The sequence below is a fragment of the Chelonoidis abingdonii genome, chromosome 4 (genome assembly GCF_003597395.2).
Source record: "Chelonoidis abingdonii isolate Lonesome George chromosome 4, CheloAbing_2.0, whole genome shotgun sequence".
Classification (NCBI taxonomy): Eukaryota; Metazoa; Chordata; order Testudines; family Testudinidae; genus Chelonoidis; species Chelonoidis abingdonii.
In genome coordinates, this window is record NC_133772.1 from 127,045,616 (window position 1) to 127,068,398 (window position 22,783).

The window sequence follows — 22,783 nt, forward strand, 5'->3', positions numbered from 1 at the left end:
AAGCATCTTCACCAAGATGTTTACAGCATCTGGATCACATATTAATTTGGATATGAAATTAAAATGTGAAATTGTTAAATTCTGTTTACAGTACAATGCATCCTTTATAAATACTGCTCATGTATAACTTTGTTTTGCACTCTGTGGGGACACTGCAATGCAGCAAGCAGAGGGTATGAAAAGAGGTGGGAGAGTAAGGCACAGGAAGAAATCTGCAGCTATTTAGATCCTCCCATCCTCCTCTGATCTGGGCTGGTTAAGGGGCCATGGTGCCTTCTCTACCTCTTGAGATGGAATGGCTCCGTAGCCACTCCATGACCTGAAAGGGGACATTTATTTCCTCGAAACAACTGCCTACTGCCCAGCTAATCTATTTGGGTTGGTAGCTGGGTGGAAGATTTGCTCCTTTGCAATTCATATCAAAATCAAGATTCAGTATTTTGCAAAAACAACGAGGAAAAGCTTATGCCTAAATAAACCTGTTAGTCTTTAAGGTGCCACCGGACTCCTCATTGTTTTTGTGGATACAGACTAACATGGCAACCCCCTGATACTTGACACCATGCAAGGCACTGAGTATTTTGCAAAACATTTCAACTATATTTTGACTTAAAACTTCAGTAGAACCATTATGACTCACCACTTTTTATTGTACACCTGACAATGAAACCCACATTAGCTGCTTTACAAAAGATTCCTGTAGTGAAAACAAGAAGGTATTCATACAGCATTTAACACAAATTATACTTACATTTTTACAGTATATATATATGTCATATCAAAGTTATTTGAGTGGAAAACAAATAAACCTTAACCCTAATTATATTATTTAGCTCTGGATTAAAATAAGGGGGCTGCATTATTGGAATAATTCTATAATGTTTCTATTCTAACCATGAAAACAATACATATTTTAGTTTGCTATCAAGATCACAGTGATTTATCTTTATTGACAAGTGATTTTTTTCACAGCATATAGCTTAAGGGAAGAGATGATAATTCCTGGCAGTTTAATCCTATGATATTAGCTTAATTTGCTAAGCAATAAGAATATATGTTGAATATGAAACTTAATGAAAGTTATTTGGGGAAAAACGTTATGTCACATTGAACATTGTAGTAACTGTTTTTATGGAACATTTTAACTTGAAAACAATACAATAGAAGTAATGCTGCTTACAGTAAAATAAGCACTTTGCTTTGATTTTACAGCACTACATGGAGAGGTGCTACATTTTGAGAAACCAAAGTTATTTATCCTAGTTTCAACAATAATGACATGGGCACGAAGCAAACCTCTTGACCCAGTAAGTAATATTCATTTTTGCTGAATATTCTCTTTTCTGTTAAATATTTTTAGGATGTACCGTAGTTGTAATGAACATCAACAAACTTATTTTCACTGTTGATTTTTGCACCTCTGTTATTGACTACAAAACTTTGAGTTTATGTATATATAGTAAATTAATTAAATAGGATTATTCATGTGTGTGTGGAGTTACATGTAAAATTTACAGGATTGGAACCATAGATAACTGGGTATGGCATTTGTAACATCTTTTTGAAATTCACAGATTTAAAATCTTTCTGAAACAGTATATGTTAATGATGTGAGGAACAAACTTCAAGATTTTGTTATGCTTGTTTTCCTCTTAAATAGTTTTGATATATCTACATTATTAAAAGCGTTGATCATTTGTTTTTTTTTCTGCAAAGACTTTGAGAGTTTCTTTTTTATACTTATTTAAAAATGGAGGCTTTTTATATACAATGTAAATTAAATTTAAAATGACTGTGTACTTTTAAAAAAATATCTTGGTTTAAGCCATGTAGAACTTTTTAAATGTTTTTTTCAGGAAAGTAAGACATTTTTCTTAGAGTTTTTTTCCTCTATAGGATGATTCAGAAATTCCTTTTACTGAAGAAGATTATCGCAGAAGAAAACCTCACCCTAACTTTATGGACCATATAAATGCTGAAAAAGTGATTATCAAACTTGGAAAAACAGTAAGTACAGTATCTCAAAATAACCTATTTGAATGCAGTTCTTTTTTTTACTTAAACTGAAGAATTATATCATCTTAATAATATAAATTGTCCACAATGTTTAACAGATTTCTGCAAGTATGTTAATTCTTAATAAATGTGAATAGCTGCCAATGGTAATAATGTGAAATGTGTAAAAATACTGAGAAGGGAATTAACCCTTTAGAGATTTAAATGTATATTTATTTTGTATTAACCTATTTCCACTACAAACACATGCTGCTTTTTTACTCAGTGAATAAATCCTACTTATTTCATAAGATATGTGTTCATGTATTTGTTATATTAGAAATAGAATTGGAGCTTGAGGCTTTTATGGGGAAAAAACAAAGATGTTGAATGATGAAGGAAGGGTGGGGGGAAAAGGGAATTTAGTGTGTGTAAGTTGAAAAGAACAGCAGCAAATAAATTCTGGTTAGTTACTAAGTTATTTTTACATCTAATTTAAATACTTTGAAGGTTCTCAGATAGATACTGTGGTGATGGGGCACATAAATTCTGAGCAGTGAGTACCTAGATAGACCCTGATCTTGCAATAGACTGTATAGCCAGACTGCTGTGTCTGCACGGAGCCCCACTGGCTTGTGTGTACTCCATTGCAGAATCAGGGCCACAGACTCATCGCAAACACCTAGTGTTCATATCATCACTCTGATCACTTTGCATGTATGTTATATCTATTTCCCCTCACCCTTCATCAGTCTTTGTCTTTTTTAGATTGCTAAGCTCCTTGGGGAAGACACTGTGTCTCTCTTCATGTTTGGTCACTATTGCCATATAAATAATAATAGCAGCAGTGCAATTCCTGCTCTCCCTCATACTGAATTCCTTAGCGCATTGTAGAGGTTAGAGCAGAAAACTGGAAACCAGGAAATGTAAGTGTGTACTCTAGGGAAAACCACTCACTCTGTGTAGATCTGGCCTTGCAAGGTGCTCAGAGCCTCCAAGGAGTATTTAGGTTAGGGCACCATGAGACATGAAAGCACTCATCTCTGTAGGGGGAACTCAGTATCTTACAGAGTTAGGCTGTACGTGAGCTTGGACATCAGTCAGTCTAGCTTCCGGGGGGGCGGGATGAGGACCTCACCAAAAATGAATATTTTTACTCAGAATTAAATGTAGCACCCCTTGTTCTGTATGGTATACAGATAATGGCAATTGAAATCATACTTGGTTCTCATATAGTTAATGACAATACAGAACATTAGCCATGGCATGACGAGACAATCAACAATGTTGTATAAAGTGACCTGGCAAGCCAAAAAAATTGCCTTTACTTCCCTGATATGTATGTTGTGAAATTTCCCTCACAGCACAGTATTACCCATTATGGGGGACGAGGTTACACCTGACCTCCAAAGTGTCTGACGTTGGCCCTTATGAGAAAAAAAAATACTGGAATAGATGGACCACTGGTCTGAATCTGTGTGGTCATTCCTATGTGATCAGTCTCTGCCTAACCGGGCTATTAAAGGTGTTAGTATATAATTACCTTTTAAATAGGGGCGTGCATCATAGAAGAAGGTTGGAAAAGCTTTCTTGTGGCATTATTATTTTGCAGCAATAGGAAAACTTTCTTGTTAATTAATCTGAAAAATAGCCACATGAAATCTTTGTCTTTGTCTTTGTGACAACATTCATCTTAGGATATTCAATATAAAGAACAAGACAAATACTAACACAGAAATGGTTTACAATGGCTAGAACGTGACATCTAGTGGTTTTAATGAATATTGCAAAAGAAGTTGAAGGGCACTATTTCTCAGTCAGTGACTAGACCTGTTAGACCTGCAATAGAGGTCTTCCTACGGGATTGGGAGCAGGCAGATACTGGACACAGTGTTGGTCTATAATACTTTAAATGCTTTTTATTGATTATAAAACAAACCTTACTTACTTTATATTTGTATTTTGTAAGTTTGCATTTGTACACATTGTATTGGTAATACAGTTTTATTGTTAATCGTAGACACACCAAATAGATTGACATTAGAGACTTTAAGGTTTGGGCTTGTTTTAATTGGAGTTTTACACTTTTAATTTTTTGTTTCACTAATGCGCCAAATTTGTGTGTTACATGTGTCTGTATAGCCCCCAAAATTTTACGCAAAGCTGACATTTTTTCTTGTAATATTTTAATATTAAATGAGTTTAAAACTTCAGCTTCTGCACCAATACTACCACAATATATTTTCCTATATTTTTTAAATTTTATGTAGTTCCATTTCCCCATTGTTGTTTCCATGCTTGTAATAAAGGCAAGGCATATGGCATACACTCCGGATGTTGTGATCTTATGTTTACTTGCACGTCTTTTAACCAGATTGTTTGATTTTACAATAGTTGGGGCTTTGATTACTATTTTTTTAATATGGGTACTCGTCTGCCATGATTTTTGGTGCAATCTTGTTTACTGGTATTTGATTAATAAACAAAAAAACTTATTTCCCAAAATATATTTTCCCATTTTTTTAAAAAGCAACTTAATCTTATTATGGAAGGATTTGCCATTACACCTTATTTTCATAATTTAAGAGCCATTGACTTATTTTATTTTACATGAGTATTAGCCAGTTTTTGTTTATTAGTCACGTTTAGGGTGACTACATCAGATTTTAAAGTTTAAAAGATACAGTTCAGAGTACTTATTTTTAGATTATATTATTATAACTAAATTTAAACATTAGGCGACCTTCCCCTCTTAGTATGTACAAATACCTGTATTGCTTTTTTAAATGTTTTGGCTTTAGATATTTATATGTCACATTTTTGCCATCTTTCCACCATATTTTAAATTTTACTTTAAAAGGTTTCTTTTTGTTTTTTTTACACATCTGGTTTTGTTTGGTTCTGTTTTTTTTATTCTGTTCCAGGAATAGTTGAATGTATTATTTCTTTTGATTCATACCTTCATTTTAGAGGTGCTTCCATATGTATATATATGTACCCTGAAATTTGTTCAAATACACTGCTACCTCGCTATAATGGCACCCAATATAACATGAATTTGGATATAACGCAGTAAAGCAGTGCTCTGGGGGTGGGAGGGGGCTGCGCACTGTGGTGGGTCAAAGCAAGTTCAATATAACACGGTTTCACCTATAACATGGTAAAATGTTTTGGCTCCCAAGGACAGTGTTATATTGAGGTAGAGGTGTATTCAAAAAACATAAAGGCCGGAAACCATAGTTTTACCCTTTTTGCATTATTAGGATTCTTAATATTGAAGCCATGGCTATTATTCCATAGGAATAATGTCCGATGCTTTTGGCTTATTATTTTAAATAATTACACTAACCTTTATTTTTTTCCCCTAAAATATAACATACACAATTTTTGCAAAGCAAAGCAAGCATAAGCAATTAGCCAATTACAAAAAATTGTAGCACCTTATTTACATTTTAAATTCAAGGTCCATAGAGGATAATTTTTGGTGCAATTGGGCATTACTTTTTCTTTGATTTTTCATAATTTACTGTTCTGAGCCACACAAGAATTTACATACATACATCAGTCATGGCACTTTGTCCCCCCACGATTTTAACACATGCTTCGATTTTACCACATTCTGCTTTATTTTTAATTTATACATTGGGAAACGTCTTTACCCACATGTCCTGTTAGTCCAGTATAATTTTCTCCACTGTCTCTGCAGCATATATTCTTGGAACGCACCCTACAGTAAGGACGCTTTCCATCCAGCCAGGCACACGCCACAGAACTTCATTAGTTAAATACAAAACTAACCGATTCCTCTTCAAGAGAGGAGTCCCTAGTATTACTGGCTCAGCTGCCTGATCTGAAGCATTTGTTTTTTTACAACAAAAACCCCCACTCTCTCTCTGGGTATAGTTATTTCTGCTGAATGATACATTTTTCCAGTTACTCCTTTCCCAATAAAGGAGGCTGCTGTAATGATCTGACACATATCGAGTCAAATTACAACTTTTATTTACAATATTTACACCAGCCCCACTATCCAATAAGGTATTTTGAGGTTCATTATCTCCCACAATAACAGTTGTCCGAGGCCTCCCATTTGAATTCCATTTTAATCTAATTATTATCTCTTGCTCCTGAAGGCTCATTTTCAGTGAGAGCACCTTGTCATCAGGGCTTTCCTATAGAGCAAGTTTCTCTGAACCTTCAGCTTGCATGCCTGCAACCTTTTTCTGCTCCTTAAACATTTCTTCTTTCATCCTTTGCATTTCTTTGATCAATTTATTAGTATGTTTCCCATTCTAAATATTCATATCCCTTCAATTTTAAATATCTTCAAGTGATATTCCGAATTACATCTACTTCCTTTTAGGGTTTATTTTGATTATTCCACCCTCTACCTTCTTGGAGTGGGGTGTTTTGTCCTCTACCACAGCCACTTTCTTTTTTTACAGTATCCTGATTTATAAGCACTTTCATCTGAATATGTTATTGCTTCAACAAAAGGTACGCTGAGTTTCAATCCTTTTATCTGGCTTCACCCTTTCATCATCCATTGGCATACTATTCAGTGCTGCAGTGCATCCATAACAGTTAACCTCTCATCCTGGGCTGCTTTAAAAATCCTTTAAACACATCATTTCAAAATTCCCTCTGATTCAAATCAACTGCTATCATAGAATCAGTTGTGACATGTCTGGCAACCTTCGCCCTGGGATTAGTCACCGGTTGTATTCCTTCAACCAGTAATCCCAATGTTATTCTCCTTAACAGGTAATCCCTGGGTGAATTTCCAGGTTTCATGTAATCTGCATTGGATAACACCTTGATGGGTCTTTGACCTATCTCTTTCCCTAACAGCATAATAAATCGTAGTATCAGTTGGTGTGCTTCTGGCTGCCTGTTCAAAGCATTTTTCACTCACTCAATCTACTGCCTGTCTAATCTCTCCAGTGGTAGCTGCCCTGATTAACCTATAAGATTTAATCATTTTTCAATTCTGTTCCTCCTAACTCTGCCCACTGTAGTAGCCAATTTTTTTATATTTACTGGGCCTAATGACCCTTACCATCAACTGTAAGTCTGACGAACTTGCAGGAATTATTTGCATCTGCTCTGACTATCTCCCCCTCTGCATTCTTAATGGTTGATCTCCATTTTATTACTGCTGCAGACTTTTCTGGTTTAGGCTCTCCTGGCCAGTTTCTTATTTCTTTCCTCAACTTAGTATAAGGCCCCTCTCAAGGTTGGTCAAATTCCCTTCTCTCTTGACCCCTTGCACGTCCTCTCCATACCAAATATTGTTGGAATCCAAATCTTTTTGACATACAGCTGTGACTTGCTGCTCCTGTATTTTCACATGCCTTTTCAATGCTGCTCTATAGTTTTCTTGCACCAACTGTGAGAAACGCTTGCAATCTCCTCTTTTTTCCTTAGTCAAATTTTGAATTAGCTGTTTCATTTCTATTACTTGATGCTCTAATTTATTTTTGTCTCCTTTAATCTTTTCCCAATCCATCATTCTTTTCTCCAATTTCCTATTTTGTTTCTCCATTTGTTCTAACTGAGTTTGCATTATCTGTGCCCGCCTTACTTCCTGCTTCAAATGTTCCTGGCAAGTTTTAAAATTCTCTTGTAATGTTTGTAACTCTACACGGACTTCCCCCTTACATGCAATTGCCTTTTTTACAGCTTGCCACAACAGCCATGCTATGGCTGTTTGCTTTTTCTGGCATTAGGCTTGTACAGTTGTACATATTTCTCAAACATGTTTTCTATGGCATAAAATATTACATCCGGTTCCATTGCACCTTCCATCCAAGGGCACGTCCCAAATGCAATAATCTCCTTCTCTAACAGAGAAGGGGCTTTAACTTTAGTCCACAGCAATGCCTCTTCTGTCCCTTTACTTCTCTTCCAAAAGAGAGTTTTAAACATTATTACAATAACATCACACAGTATCTTCCCACGGGTATTTTCCCCCCTTACAAATTTCACAAAAAAGGAGTCACTCTTATTAATCTTACGTAAGGACCCCACCCCAACACTGTAAGACCCTGTCTCGAAATCCGGCACGCCTTACTATCTCTCCCCCCTCCCCATTCTGCACCACGTTAGATCTGCAATAGAGGTCTCCCTATGGGATGGGGAGCAGGCAAATACTGGACACAGTGTTGGTATATAACATTCTAAATGCTTTTTATTTATTACAAAACAAACCTTACTCACTCCACATTCACCCCCCCAAACATACTATACCAGAGTCCAAAGGTCTGAATGGTCACGATGATCAGTTGAGATTTCTTCCGATCATAAGATGCGAGGAGCCAGCGAAAACCACATCTATATCCACATGAGGCTCTGGATCAATAAACAACTCTGATTTGCAGAAATCATAGGCAACCATTTCTAGTCCATTTCATCACGTCATTGGTTCTTTGCCTGTGTTTAGTAGGCCTTCTACCCAAACAATTCCAAAGAGACAATCCTGGGTGGGCTGCCTTAATCCAAGGAACGCCATTTCCTCCAATTTGTATATTTCATACAATTTTATATCAGCCCAGCTGGTGGTGTTTCCTTTTATGCTGATTCTCCATCTTTTTCTCAGAACATAACAAGATTGTTTTTGCACAAATAGTTCTAATAGTTTTTGACCTTAAGTTCTTGCTTCGGTTGCCAACTGCAACACACATATTCATGTCAAAAACGTGTTATTCATACCAGCCTCAGTGACCTATAACATATTACATAATATATGAATCACAAGGTATACAAAGCTCTGAGCCTGTATTGGTGGGTCCCATGCTTCCAGGCAGGGTCAGTGGCCTCAGAAGCTTGCTAAGGCCCTCAATGTGGCCTCGTTTTCTGAGTGTAATGACAAGAGTCAGAGCCTACCGAACTACTTTCATCACAGTATGGAAGATGGGAAGGAGGGATACTCCACAGTCTCTGTTGCTCCTTTGAGCTAGTAGGTGCAGTTTGGCCTCCAGCCTGGACAGAGGCCTGCTTCCCCCCTCAAGGGGGTCTCTGTAGAGCATGAGAGGGTGGGGGATCCAGCCCCTCCCGCCCTACTTCGGGTTTCAGCCCAGGGACCCTAATGGTAGCAGCTGTTGGCAGATTCCCCATCACTACTGGAGCTGCTTCGATTCCTTGGGCCACTTCACCCTTACCTCAGGCTTCAGCAATGCTTCCTCTCCTCTAGCTTCTTTCACCAGGGCTCCCCGTGGGAACTGGAAGGAGAGCTTTTAAGCAGTATGAATGGAATCTTGATTGGTTCCAGTTGTCTAACAGCCTTAACAGATTAATTGGCACCAAGTGTCCCAATTGGCCTGGAGCAGCCCCTTTTGGCTATCCAGGGAACAGGAACCTGCTCATCCTGAGGCTCATACAACTGCCTTCCCCACTCTCTTATCGCCTTCTGGTTTGAGTCTGTCACTACATATATATATCCCAACAGACCTACATTGCAAGATTACAGCTTGATGTAAAATGTTAATACAAATTTTATAGTCATACGAAATACATTCTCGTGCACATGACTTATGGCACTAAGAAGATACTTTTAGGAGTCCTGAATCCTTTCAAAGGCCCATTAGCTCATATTTCAATAGTCTACGGTAAATATTCCATCTTTAATCTCCCCTGCTTCTAATCTTTTTATTCCGGTGATTATTAAAAAGCTATTAGTCAACTGATCTGAGAAATATTTCCTGTTTGTTACTGTAAACTTTTAATTATTTAATATATGTAAACCAGGTTTCTTTTATGTAATATTTTGTCTATAAAGTTAAAGATTGACTGACAGTGGTCTTAGTTATATGTTTCTGAAGTGCTGTAAAAGTGTTTTCAAGAGACACATTATCCTCATAGTGAAAAAAATAGACTGTCACTTCTCCTTCTATTCCATTAGTAATGATTGCAGGCTATTTTATAGTCACATAGGCTAGGTCTACACTGGGGGGGAGTTGACCTAAGATACTCAACTTCAGCTATGCGAATAGCTTAGCTGAAGTCGGCGTATCTTAGGTCAATTTACCTGGCCATGAGAATGATGGAGAGTCGACCGCTGCCGCTCCCCCTTCGACTCTGCTTCTCGCAACGGTTGAGTTCCGAAGTCGACAGCAGAGCAATCGGGGATCGATTTTATTGCGTCTACACTAGACACGATAAATCGATCCCCAATAGATAGATCACTACCCACCGATTCAGCGGGTAATGTAGACATACCCATAGATAGGATGTCTAGGATATTCACAGCATGAAGATGACTAAGAATGATTTTGTTTCTCCTGGAAATTTTTAAAACTTATCTTAGTTTAAAGGAAACACTTGAAAGTCCTCACTATTAAGAGAACCTTCATCTTTCTCTTGCTCCTAATGTATTTATAGAACCTATTTCCTTTAATGTTCCTTGTGATGTGTAACTCATTTTGTACTTTAGCCCTTCTGATTTTGTCCCTGCATACTTTGCACTGTTCTTTTGTATTCATCCTTAGAATTTGTCGATGTTACCACTTTTAGTAGAATTGCTTTTGATTTTTCAGGTCATGAAAGATGCAGGATGGGAATGTAACAATTTAGTCTCTTGAAAGAATTTCTCTCAAAAAAGTGGATATAATATGTTGATAAAATATTTAATTCCCCTCTCTCCTCATCCTCTGTATTCAAAAGAAGAGCTGCATTTAGATCATTTTCATGCAGATTTAATTAGGAGTGGCCTGTATGTTCTTGATGAATCTCACTTGGATTCAGGATACTTTGGGGAATGGTAGTTCCTAGCCTGCTTGTTAGTTTCACTATTGGTTTCTGCTGGCAGTATTAGCAAAAGGTCTATTTCCCCATTAGTAGTTATGTAGGAATTCATCTCACTTCCGTGTTGAAGTAATGTAAGTGAACTATTCCATATATAGAATTAAAGTGCAATTTCACGGTAAGTCAACAAAAATTAATTTATAACATTGTTCATAGTGTTTTTTAAAACTTTCCTGTTTTACTCCACAGAACAAAAAAAAATTTTCAACCTATGTTGTTGCTTCAGGACTTCAGTATGGAGCGGAAGAAGGAATATTTCACTGCTTTTTTAAGGTAGACATTTTCAGTTCTGGTGAAGTTTTAGTTTAATATTGCACAGTTCTTAAAGGTAAATTGCAAAGGAATTTGACAGCAGTAGTATTACTGTATGCTGAATATCTCTACTAACAGGGCAGAGGACCTGTTCCAATGCCTCTTTAAGTCCATTTCCATGGCCTGCACCTAAAAGTTTTATATCAGCATAACTGTTTCGACTAGGAATGTGAAAAAAATACACACACTAGCTAGCATAGTTATTTTGGCAAAACCCCCATTAGAGAGACAACTATACCGCTAGCAAAGTACTTCTGTTGACATAACTAATGTTGTTTGTGAAGATGGTATTACTGTGCTGGAAAAGCTCTTCATTCTGACAGTACATGCTGTGTCTACACTGGGGTCTCTACTGGCATAGCTATGCCAATATGGAATCACAGAAATTCAAGACTAGAAGGGACCTTGAGAGGTTATCTAGTCCAGCCCCCTGTGCTGAGGCAGGACCAAGTAAATCTAGACCATCCCTGACAGGTGTTTATCTAAACTGTTCTTAAAAACCTTCATAGACTAGGATTGCACAGCCTCCCTTGAAATCTATTCCAGTATTTAACTATCCTTATAGTTAGAAAGTTTTTCTTAATAACTGACTCAAATCTCACCTGCTGCAGATTAAGCCCATTACTTGTCTGACCTTCAATGGACATGGAGAACATCTTACTAGCATCCTCTTTATAAAACCCCTTAACATATTTGAAGACTCTTATCAGGTCCAGCCTCAGTCTTCTTTTCTCAAAACTAATATACCCAGGTTTTTTAACCTTTCCACACGTCAGTTTTTCTATACTTTTTTTCATTTTTGTCGCCCTCTGAATTCTCTCTAATTTGTCACATCTTTCTGAAAGTGTGGTGCCCAAAACCTAGCTGAGGCCTCATCAACGCCAAATACAGCAGGACAATTACCTCTAGTATCTTACATACAATGTTCCTGTTATCCCAGAATATTAGCTTCTTTTGCAACTGAATCACATCGTTGGCTCATATTTAATTTATGATCCACTGTAGCCCCCAGATCTACTACTGTCTAGCCCAGGAGTCGGCAGCCTTTCAGAAGTGGTGTGCTGAATCTTCATTTATTCACTCTAATTTAAGGTTTCACATGCCAATAATACATTTAACATTTTAGAAGTCCTCTCATAATCTTATAATATATAACTAAAAACTAATGTTGTATGTAAGTAAATAAGGCTTTTAAAATGTTTAAGAAGCTTCATTTAAAATTAAATTAAAATGCAGAGCCCCCCCGACCAGTGGCCAGGACCCGGGCAGTGTGTGTGCACTGAAAATCAGCTCGTGTGCTGACTTCAGCACTCGTGCCATAGGTTGCCTACCCCGGTCTAGCCAGTTATTCCCCATTTTGTATTTGTACAGCTGATTTTTCCTTCCTAAGTGGAGTACTTTGCACTTGTCTTTATTGAAGTTCAACGTGTTAATTTCAGACCAGTTCTCTAATTTGTCAAGGTCTTTCTGAATTCTAATCATGTCCTAAAAAGGGTCAGCAACCCCTCCCAGCTTCGTGTCACCTTCGACTTTTATATGTGTACTCTACACTCCATTATCAAAGTCATTAATTAACATTGAATAGTATCAGATGGAGGATAGACCCCCGTAGGACCCCACTAGATACATCCTCCTAGTTTGACAGCAAACTATTGATAATTACTCTTTGAGTATGGTCTTTCTATCAGTTATACACCCACCTTATTGTAATTCCATCTCCCTTGTTTGCTTATGAGATTGTCATGTGGGGCTGTGTCAAAAGCCTTACTAAAATCAAGATATATCAGTTCTACAGCTTTCTGCCATCCAGTAGGCCAGTAACCCTGTAAAAAAGGAAATTAGGTTGCTGCTAGAGAACCTATTAGAGACTGCCATTAAATAATTGTCTGACCCCGCCCTCTAATTTCCCACAACTGTGACTATTTCAATCAATAGTGAAAGAAAAAATGCTTAAAATAAACGTTGATATTATTCCTTGAAATTATATATTTTAAAAAATCAAATTCTGCCCAAGCCAATAAAAACAGCTATGCCAGCATAGGCTCTGTAGTGTGGACATGGCCACATTGAGTCATTTAGCAGATTTTTAGTATAAAACATATTCAGTCATTATACAGTTTTTTAACTATATCCCAGTATACTCTATGTTGGTAAAGGCATATCTGTCATGGAGCCTCAATGGAGTATGCAGCCTGCCTATTGGTAGGTAAACAATGGTTTTTTCAGTATAGTGTGATTTTTTTTTCCCAAAAGCTTTCTTTATTTCTATTTTCATTTTATATCCTTTGGGATATAAAATAATAATAATAAAGCTTTTCCCAAACTGAGCAGTTTTGTCAAAAATGCCACTAACTTTGTAGGCTCTTTGTAGGCTAACAACTCGCAACAGCTCGAGTTGATTACTCGAGTCAACAGCTCGATTCAACAGTTGATTACTCGATTACTCGAGTCAACAGCTCGCAGAATTGATTACTCAGCTGCAGCTCATACTCACATCCAAGAAATTGAACATTAAAATCCAGGATGTACCTGGTTTCACCAACTGTACATATGTTTCTTTTTGCAACTCTAATTAAATATAACTCTCCTGCTTCATTTGTATTTATTTTCAGACAGCTTGGCTTGGTGAGACTCCTGCAATACCAGTTTTTGGTGGTGGAAACAATTTTCTTCCAACCATTCATGTTGTTGATTTAGCAGCGTAAGTATGCTTTTTAGGGATGGCCATCCCTGGAAATGCTTAGTATCCATGTATGTACCAAAATCATACCTACCAGTGGAGATTTCAGACAGCTGCTGCCATATTTAAAAAAAAAATTTTTTTTAAATGGACTACAGTTGACTTTGGCACATCATTTTCAGGCACATGGAGATTTAAATATTTCCAACATGAAATAGGCCTTCTGGAAGTAATAACTTACAGTCAGAAAGAGGACATGCTTTCAAGAAATTCCTAGAAGTGCCAGGTCCAGAACCTAGTACCAGTAAACCAAATGGAATCGCAACACAATTTTTGAAACCAGAATAGAAAGGACAAGTAGCTGCTTGGTGTATATTTTTTAGAGACGTTGCTCCATATTCCTGAAGTGTCTTGGCCAAACTCAGATATCTAATTATATTATCTTGTGAATAAAAATCACCACAAAAATAGCATGCTTTCGAATATTCAGAGTTTCCTTATACCTTTTGCCTTGGCGTTGCTTCTATATTATATTTCATGTTAAAGACATAATATTTTTCCTTCCACTAATGGACATTGATTGCATTTGCTATATTGCAGAGTGTTGCAAAACATAGCTGACCATAGGCCAAGGACTCACTACATTGTGGCAGTGGATGAATCTATACATACTCTTCAGGCCGTAGTTAAGGTAAAACAGCTTAAGATTTTGTTTCTTTGTCTAGGTATCTTTTTAGTCTTGTAAATCCTTAGTCATCACTCTGTTAAAAGTCCCTGAATCTTCCGTGAATTATTCTGTACAACAATTTTATAAAAACTAGTATTTAAATCCTATAGTGCGTACTTCTTTTAAACAAAATGCAAAATGTGGGCCCAGTCCTGCAGTCCATATTCAGGCAAAATTATTAGTTTCAAAAGGGGTTTTGCCTGTGATAAAGGGCTGATGGATTAGACTTTGTTTTCATCCAGTTCATATGTACTGTAATTAGGCAGTCAATGTCTTTTTTGAAATTCTTTTCCCCGTTGAATTGTAGGAATATAGTTTGTTCCTTTGTTTAATCACATGCCTTGAAGCAAAATCCAGCAAAGTAACCTGGAAGCCGCTGTGAAGTAGCAATCTGGTGATTTTAACTCTATTATTTAAAAGTGCTTTGGAAGTAATTGGCAATTTATTTGCCTACTGACATTGAAAATTGAACATACTGGAACAGAGATGCTCAGATGGTAATCCATGGACTGCAGAGACTTTGATGGTAGTCTGCAGAATGAAATATTTTGAGAATCATGTAGTGAGAGTGTTGGGAAAGAAAGCAGGTCCATGATTGGCTCTTGGCTTTACGACGTGATCCATAAAATAGAAAGCTTGCAACACTCCTTTTTTAGTATACATCCCAGCAGAGGTATTCTACCATGTCTCTAAACTTGAACTAGTACACACATGTTCTTCAGATTGCTGTGCAAGTCAAAAGTATGGATTAGATGAATACCCAATTTAATATGTGTACAATATTGTTTTCTGACAGTGCATTAGCAAAAATGTTGGACCAGGAAAAATCCAAAAGATTCCAAGAGAAAACGCTTTCTTAAGCAAAGACTTAACGGTTAGTATTTTGTTTCCTCTTTTGAATATATTCTTTAAGGAAGGGATGTGAGATGAAAATATAAATACTATGCAATGTACTTTTTTCTTATTGTTTACATCAGCACAAAGATATGACACAAAATTATGTCAACAAAATGCATGAACTATATTTAGATAAATAAAGTAAATGAAGAAGCAGGTTATAAACCATATTACAGAGAATTATGAGGAGTTTTTGCTAGTATGTAGAGCCTGATCCTGAGGCTCTCCAGTGACGTATTGGAGTTGATGTGAGTTGATGCTGAGCACCTCACAGGAGGCCTGCACAGAGGAAATAAGATGTAAATAGTGAGCTACAAATTTTTTTATTCTAATTAGTCAATAAGATGTGGCAGATGTGAATTGTTTCTGTATTCTTGCAAGCTGCTTGGAGTAAACAAGGTATGAATCGTCAAAGGCACTTCAGAATGTGTCCCTTTAATATTTCCATGCGCGAATAATTGGGTGAATAAGGCCTGTGCTATACAGGTCCTTCAGCCTTAAAATCTATGAATAAGAATAGATTCAGGAGTTGAGAGATGGAATTAATGACTGCTGCTTCACTGGTTACAGTAACAAAATGCCCAAAGATGATAGTCTTCGCAGCATGGAGTTAGGTCTGGGAGAGAGACTATCAAAATAAAAATCATAATTGTTTCCTTAACTCGTTGTCATTAATAACAAACTAGATTATTAAAACTAAAATAAGTTTTAAAACTGAATTATTGTCTTTAGGCCTGAATCATAGCCCACTAAAGTCAATGGGAGTCATTCCATTGACTTTGGATTAGGGGCCTCTGTTTACTTTTTGCCCTTCACTGTGTTTAGAAAATGAAAGTTCCACTTTCTGGTTTTCATGCATGATTATAAGCCAGTGGTATAGTGGCTGGGTTTCCAATACTTCATGGAATAGTTAAATGAAAAATAAAACCTGTTTTCATTTAAGTTGTTAAGTAATCTTGAAAATATTAATTTTTGGTTTTGTAAAGCAGCCCCCTCGCCCCCAACCTCCTCCATTTTTTTTTAAACAAGACCTACATCTTGGGGTTAGGCTACTTGGCAGTGTCCCTTTAATATCAAACAGGGAACTCTCTGTAAAATTAAATGTACTTTTGCTTCTTTAGCAAACACATTTGGATATGTTACTTGTGAACCTGCGGATGGAAGCTGTATTCTTGAAGGAGAACTTCAACATTAAGTGGGTTGCTCAGACAGGACTAGTGGAGAATATTGGGCAAGTCCTCAAAGAATACAAGCAAAGTCGGGGATTACTGGTAATTATTTCCTAGATGCTGTTTTGAAGTGCTCTGATATTTTTCTAAGAGGAGTGTATAAATATACATTAAGTGACAATATTTGCAATGCTGTTAAGAGATGCAAAATAAATGGACAAATACAATATATTCAGGAACTAAAACTGAAAGAAGGACTGAAGAACTAAGGAGAAGAAATACTTTTCCTGTTGTCCCTATAAATGAAATCCTGCAGGTGAAATAAGCTGAGGACTGTGGCTCTGGAATTAGCTCTCTCATGTGATATACCATAATCTCATAGTGTCCATTGAGGCATCAGCAGCAAAAGCTGTTGCCAGGGCAACTTTCTTTAAAATAGAATTAGTATCAGAGTGATCTCTATCCTTGAGGGCTCTGAGATCGTAGAATCATAGAATATCAGGGTTGGAAGGGACCTCAAGAGGTCATCTAGTCCAACCCCCTGCTCAAAGCAGGATCAATCCCCAACTAAATCATTCCAGCCAGGGCTTTGTCAAGCCGGGCCTTAAAAACCTCTAAGGAAGGAGATTCCACCACCTCCCTAGGTAACCCATTCCTGTACTTCACCACCCTCCTAGTGAAAAAGTTTTTCCTAATATCCAACCTAGACCTCCCCCGCTGCAACTTGAGACCATTACTCCTTGTTCTGTCATCTGCTACCACTGAGAACAATCTAGATCCATCCTCTTTGGAAACCTCTTTCAGGTAGTTGAAAGCAGCTACCAAATCCCCTCTCATTCTTCTGCAGATTAAATAATCCCAGTTCCTTCAGCCTCTCCTCATAGATCATGTGCTCAAGCCCCCTAATCATTTTTGTTGCCCTTCGCTGGACTCTTTCCAATTTTTCCACATCCTTCTTGTAGTGTGGGGCCCAAAACTGGACGCAGTACTCCAGATGAGGCCTCACCAGTGCCGAATAGAGGGGAATGATTACGTCCCTCGATCTGCTGGCAATCCCCCTACTTATACAGCCCAAAATGCCGTTAGCCTTCTTGGCAACAAGGGCACATAGTTAACTCATATCCAGCTTCTTGTCCACTGTAACCCTCACATCCTTTTCTGCAGAACTGCTACCTAGCCACTCAGTCCCTAGTCTGTAGCAGTGCATGGGATTCTTCCATCCTAAGTGCAGGACTCTACACTTGTCCTTGCTGAACCTCATCAGATTTCTTTTGGCCCAATCCTCTAATTTGTCTAGGTCCCTCTTATCCTATCCCTACCCTCCAGCGTATCTACCACTCCTCCCAGTTTAGTGTTATCTGCAAACTTGCTGAGAGTGCAGTCCATGCCATCCTCCAGATAATTAATGAAGATACTGAACAAAACCGGCCCTAGGACCGACCCTTGGGGCATTCCGCTTGATACCGGTTGCCAATGAGACATGGAGCCATTGATCGCTATCCACTGAGCCCGATGGATAGCGATGGTCTAGCCAGCTTTCTATCCACCTTATAGTCTATTCATCCAGCTCATACTTTTTTGATTTGCTGGCAAGAATACTGTGGGAGACAGTATCAAAAGCTTTGCTAAAGTCGAGGAATAATATGTCCACTGTTTTCCCCTCATCCACAGAGCCAGTTATCTCATCATAGAAGGCAATTAGGTTAGTCAGGCATGACTTGCCCTTGGTGAATACATGCTAACTGTTCCTGATCACTTTCCTGTCCTCAAAGTGCTTCAGAATTGATTCCTTGAAGACCTGCTCCATGATTTTTCTAGGGACTGAGGTTAGGCTGACTGGCCTGTAGTTCCCCGGATCCTCCTTCTTCCCTTTTTTAAAAATGTGCACTATATTAGCCTTTTTCAAGTAATTCGGAACCTCTCCTGATCACCATGAGTTTTCAAAGATAATGGCCAATGGCTCTGCAATCACATCAGCCAACTCCTTTAGCACTCTCGGATGCAGTGCATCTGGCACCCTGGACTTGTGCTTGTCCAGCTTTTCTAAATAGTGCTAAACCACTTCTTTCTCCACAGAGGGATGCAGGGCATCTCTCTCTTGATCTTTCAGTCAGGAGAGAGATGCCCTGCAAATCATGTAGTTGCTAGGGACACCCTGAAGGAGGCTGAGGAGACTTCACAGTCTTTTTTGAGAATGGCCTCCATTTTTCTATCCATGAGGACCTTAGGTTAGAAATCTGCTTCTGAACCATATCTTTAGTTAGATATACTGCAGCTGCATCAACCTTCGATATCTCAGTAACTGAGACTTTTGGTTCCTGGATCCTGTAGAACCCAACACCAGTTCTGTCAGTGTGCTTACCTTTGTCTGGCTTGTCCAGTTCATCCCTAATGACTTCCTCAAAGGAGGAGTGTAGGGGAATGAGGGCCTGTGGGGAGAATTGCCTGCCTGACTCATAGCGCTGAGACCTAACAATTGGGGATAGAAGGCTGAGTGCAGGCTGGGGACACGTCACTGTCTGCTGAGCCTGGGAAGACATTTGGATGTCATTTGTTGTTTTTTAGGGTGCTTTGCCATAGCCAGAAGGTGCACAAGAGCCGGCAGGATGCACTGCAGCTCAGGCTCCAGGGGGTTCCAACACCCTGCTAAAAAACTGGCCAATGGGGGAAGAGAGGCTGGGAGGACGATTGCTGCTCACCACTGCCCCAAATTTTGACACTCTCCAACCCACCCCCCAAACCGTAGGCAGATGTCAATGTGGGAGCTTTAAAAACTGCTGTCCACACATGTGAGAGTCAGAGAAACTGGAGGAAAGCAGGAGCTGAGGAAGCATGGCCAGACCATGGCCAGAGCAAATGGCTCCAAAACTCTGATCCATCTCTGTGAGCTGCAGAGAGAGGAGAGCTGCCCAGATGTCAAGAAATTGTAGGAGACACTGAACTCCAGAAATAGGAGGACATCCAAGGGCAGAATTTATACACTGAAAGTTTATCTAAAACAGGTATCCAATTTTATGTTAATTTGTTTGTTCGTATATTTTCTACTGATCCTAGGGGAAAGACCAGTCATTTAAAACAAAAATCACACTCCTTGCTTAATTCCTTTTTATCTTCATTTTCTTTCAGCCAGTCAAAATTTGTATTCTTGGTCCTCCTGCAGTTGGGAAATCTACCATTGCTGAAGAACTCTGCAAACACTACAGGCTACATCATATTAAAATAAAGGATGTAATTTCTGAAGCAATAGAAAATCTGGTAGGTGGGTAACTCTTCTTTAGGATTTATTATTTTGGTTTTCATAGTTTTAAAATGTAAAATGTTTGAAATCATTTAAGAATTAGTTAGAAAACTGTGATTTAGAAGTTGAAGAAGGACCATAGGAAATAACTTGCTTCTAGTAGAATGCAATGAGGAATTAAAAATATCCTAACTCCATTGTAGATGCCCAACTGTAGCTGTTTCCATTTTTCAGTATCTGCAAAAGCCAAAACATGTTTTATTTAACCTAGGCTGTAAAGGCATGATCTTGTGACATGCTGAGTACTGAGCACTCCTTATTTTAACTGATTGTAATTAGTGAAGATGGCTCAGCACCTCGCAGCTTAGGGCCTTAGATGAGCTGCATATCTATATAATAAGATTTCAGGATTGTCACTCTGTGTGTCTTATGTTCTTATGTGTGTCGCTCTGAAGCCTAAAATGTCTGAGTCAGTGTGAAGCTAGAAAAAGCTACAAGTACAGTTGAAAGCTCTTTTTGTTCAGAATATCACCAGGTTCAATCATCACTAGGATTCGGAGACTGTTACCATCTATTTTTTAAGTTCTCGGCCATTTTGACTTTATGAGTTACACCCGTATTGTGTACACCTATAGTAAGGAATGTATCTATGCCATGCTAACGGTCCTAGACCACTGTGGTATCAGTCCAATCACCACCCTTAGTATACAGTTATTTTGCATGGAAAAATTTCATTGGTTGTATGAAGGAGTCTGCACAACTCCCCCTACACATAACACAGCCTCCCCTCCACAACACAACCAGCATACACAAAACCCCAAATACACATAGACTGTCACTGTGGCGCATTCTCTTCATTTGCTACCCACACAAATCCACATAACACTCCCCGCACACAAATCAACACAATCAGCCACACAACACAATCAGCACACACAGTAACCCCAAACGTCACTCTTAAGCATAGAATGTCTGTTGAATCAATGTGAAGCAATGGAAACAGCTGCAAGCATGGTGAGAGCGCTTTTTGTTTAAAATATCACCAGATTCAATCATCATTGGGATTCATGGTCTATTACCATCTACCTGTTAAGTTCTGAGCCATTATTGGCTTTTTTACATACATAACTTCATGAATTACACCAGTGTGACAGCACAGGTTTTCAGCTACTAGTCTGAAACTAAGATGCAGACAGTGGCCCAAATGTTGTCCGTAATTATACCTGTCTAATACCAAAGGCAGAATTTAGCCAAACTATTTTTGAACCTTTTTTTTTGTATATAGGAGAAAATTATTGCTCCTAAAGAAACAGTGGAAACTGAAGAGATGGGTGAGGAGGGAGAAGATGAAGAAGAAGAAGAAGGGGACAATATAGAAGAGGCACAAGAACTCTTAGATGGAGTCAAAGAAAACATGGAGCAGAATGGAGGTAAGGCATGAAAGGATTGATAATGGAAGCCTGGATTTTAGTTAATAGACGTAACTTTTATACAAATGAAAAATCAGGAGATTGATTTGTGCCCTGTTCCTTTAGACCTTATAGCTTCCATTGAAGGCAAGGGTCATGCCCCTTTGTGCAGCGTTATGAACCTTAACCTCACTTACCTTTGTGCAATTCCACTGAAATGATTGGGGTTGTATGAGAGTAATAGGGCAGAATTTGACCTAAAGTGCCTGTTAAGTCATATACATTTTTAAACACGGGAAAGCTATTATAATAGTAGCAATTCTTTCTTGATGTTTTATTGTTTTTTATTTATATTTTTATGCAGCCCTTTTGACACTGCAAACTGACATTTTACTTACAGCTCTATGTTCAGTCTCTCTAGATTCTTGGTGAGAATATTTTCTAATTAATTATATCATGCTTACCTTTCAGATGTGAGAGCCTAATTAATGTCTCTTAAAATAAAAATCTAGCCAGGTCTTACTGGGGTTCTTGATTGCAACTAACCTTGAAAAAAAACCTACAATTAACTTTCTGTTCTTTGTCCCCCCTCCCCCCTTTGGTGAAGTGTAAATAATGCTTTCCTATGTTTGTAAAATACTTTAAGGCCTGTCAATGAAAAAAGTGCCATATAAGTGTTTTAATTATTATTTGTGGCTAAAGTCGTGTGTGCTTTTGGCCTTGTGCTTCTTAACACTACTGAGGTCTGCAATGATTTCGCATAAAAAAGCACTGTATGATGCATCCTTTTGCCTAATTAATGCATGCTTTGTCTGCAAAGTCGTATGCTTGTAACTCACCCAAGGAGCACAGTAATGAACACTGCTGCTTCATCTCTTGTGTGGCTTTGCTTTATTGTTAAAACAATGAAACCTTTTACAATCAAAATATTTTGATTACAATGGCTTATATGTATTTAATTAAGACTTTTTAAAAATGAAGCAAAGGGAAGGGGAGGGAGTTGGAGTCATGATTACAGAAGAAGTAAGAATCTGAGTTTTATTCCCAGGACACTGGGGTTTTATTGTAGCATTTATTCAATGACCTGGGCCAAAGCACTGAAACTACTTTGGGCCTCACTTTACCCATCTGAGTGAGCATAATACCTGTGTCACATGGGTTTTGCTAAGTGTTTTAATAACAAATTGAATATGTGTTTGTAAATCTATTTGAAGCCCTTAGTAAAATCCAACATTTTGCAAGCTTAACTGTTCTGCTACATTCCTCTCGCTAAATGTTTTTTTGTTTTGTCAAGTAAACTCAGAATTTAATTTTAGATGCTTCAGGAGACACTGCAAGTCCCTGGGGGTTACCAGTATGTAATACTACTATGTCTCATTTATTTATATTACTCCTTTGATCTCAGGATAATAGTTAAATTCATCAAACATAAACAGTTTTATGAAAAAGCAGCAGAGAATCCTGTGGCACCTTATAGACTAACAGACGTTTTGGAGCGTGAGCTTTCGTGGGTGAATACCCACTTCGTCAGATGCATGTAGTGGAAATTTCCAG

The 22,783-nt window shown here is 38.0% G+C and overlaps 1 protein-coding gene across 1 annotated transcript in view; it reads left to right on the forward strand.

Annotated features, from left to right (window-relative positions):
• AK7 (adenylate kinase 7) overlaps positions 1 to 22,783 on the forward strand; it is a 59,905-nt gene that overhangs the window by 7,614 nt on the left and 29,508 nt on the right. Inside the window, exons 4-12 of the mRNA XM_032769501.2 lie at positions 1,213 to 1,307; positions 1,897 to 2,007; positions 10,987 to 11,070; positions 13,722 to 13,810; positions 14,390 to 14,480; positions 15,313 to 15,390; positions 16,535 to 16,684; positions 19,709 to 19,837; positions 21,106 to 21,250. Of these exons, the coding sequence (XP_032625392.1) occupies positions 1,213 to 1,307; positions 1,897 to 2,007; positions 10,987 to 11,070; positions 13,722 to 13,810; positions 14,390 to 14,480; positions 15,313 to 15,390; positions 16,535 to 16,684; positions 19,709 to 19,837; positions 21,106 to 21,250 (972 nt within the window). The remainder of the gene's footprint in view (positions 1 to 1,212; positions 1,308 to 1,896; positions 2,008 to 10,986; positions 11,071 to 13,721; positions 13,811 to 14,389; positions 14,481 to 15,312; positions 15,391 to 16,534; positions 16,685 to 19,708; positions 19,838 to 21,105; positions 21,251 to 22,783) is intronic.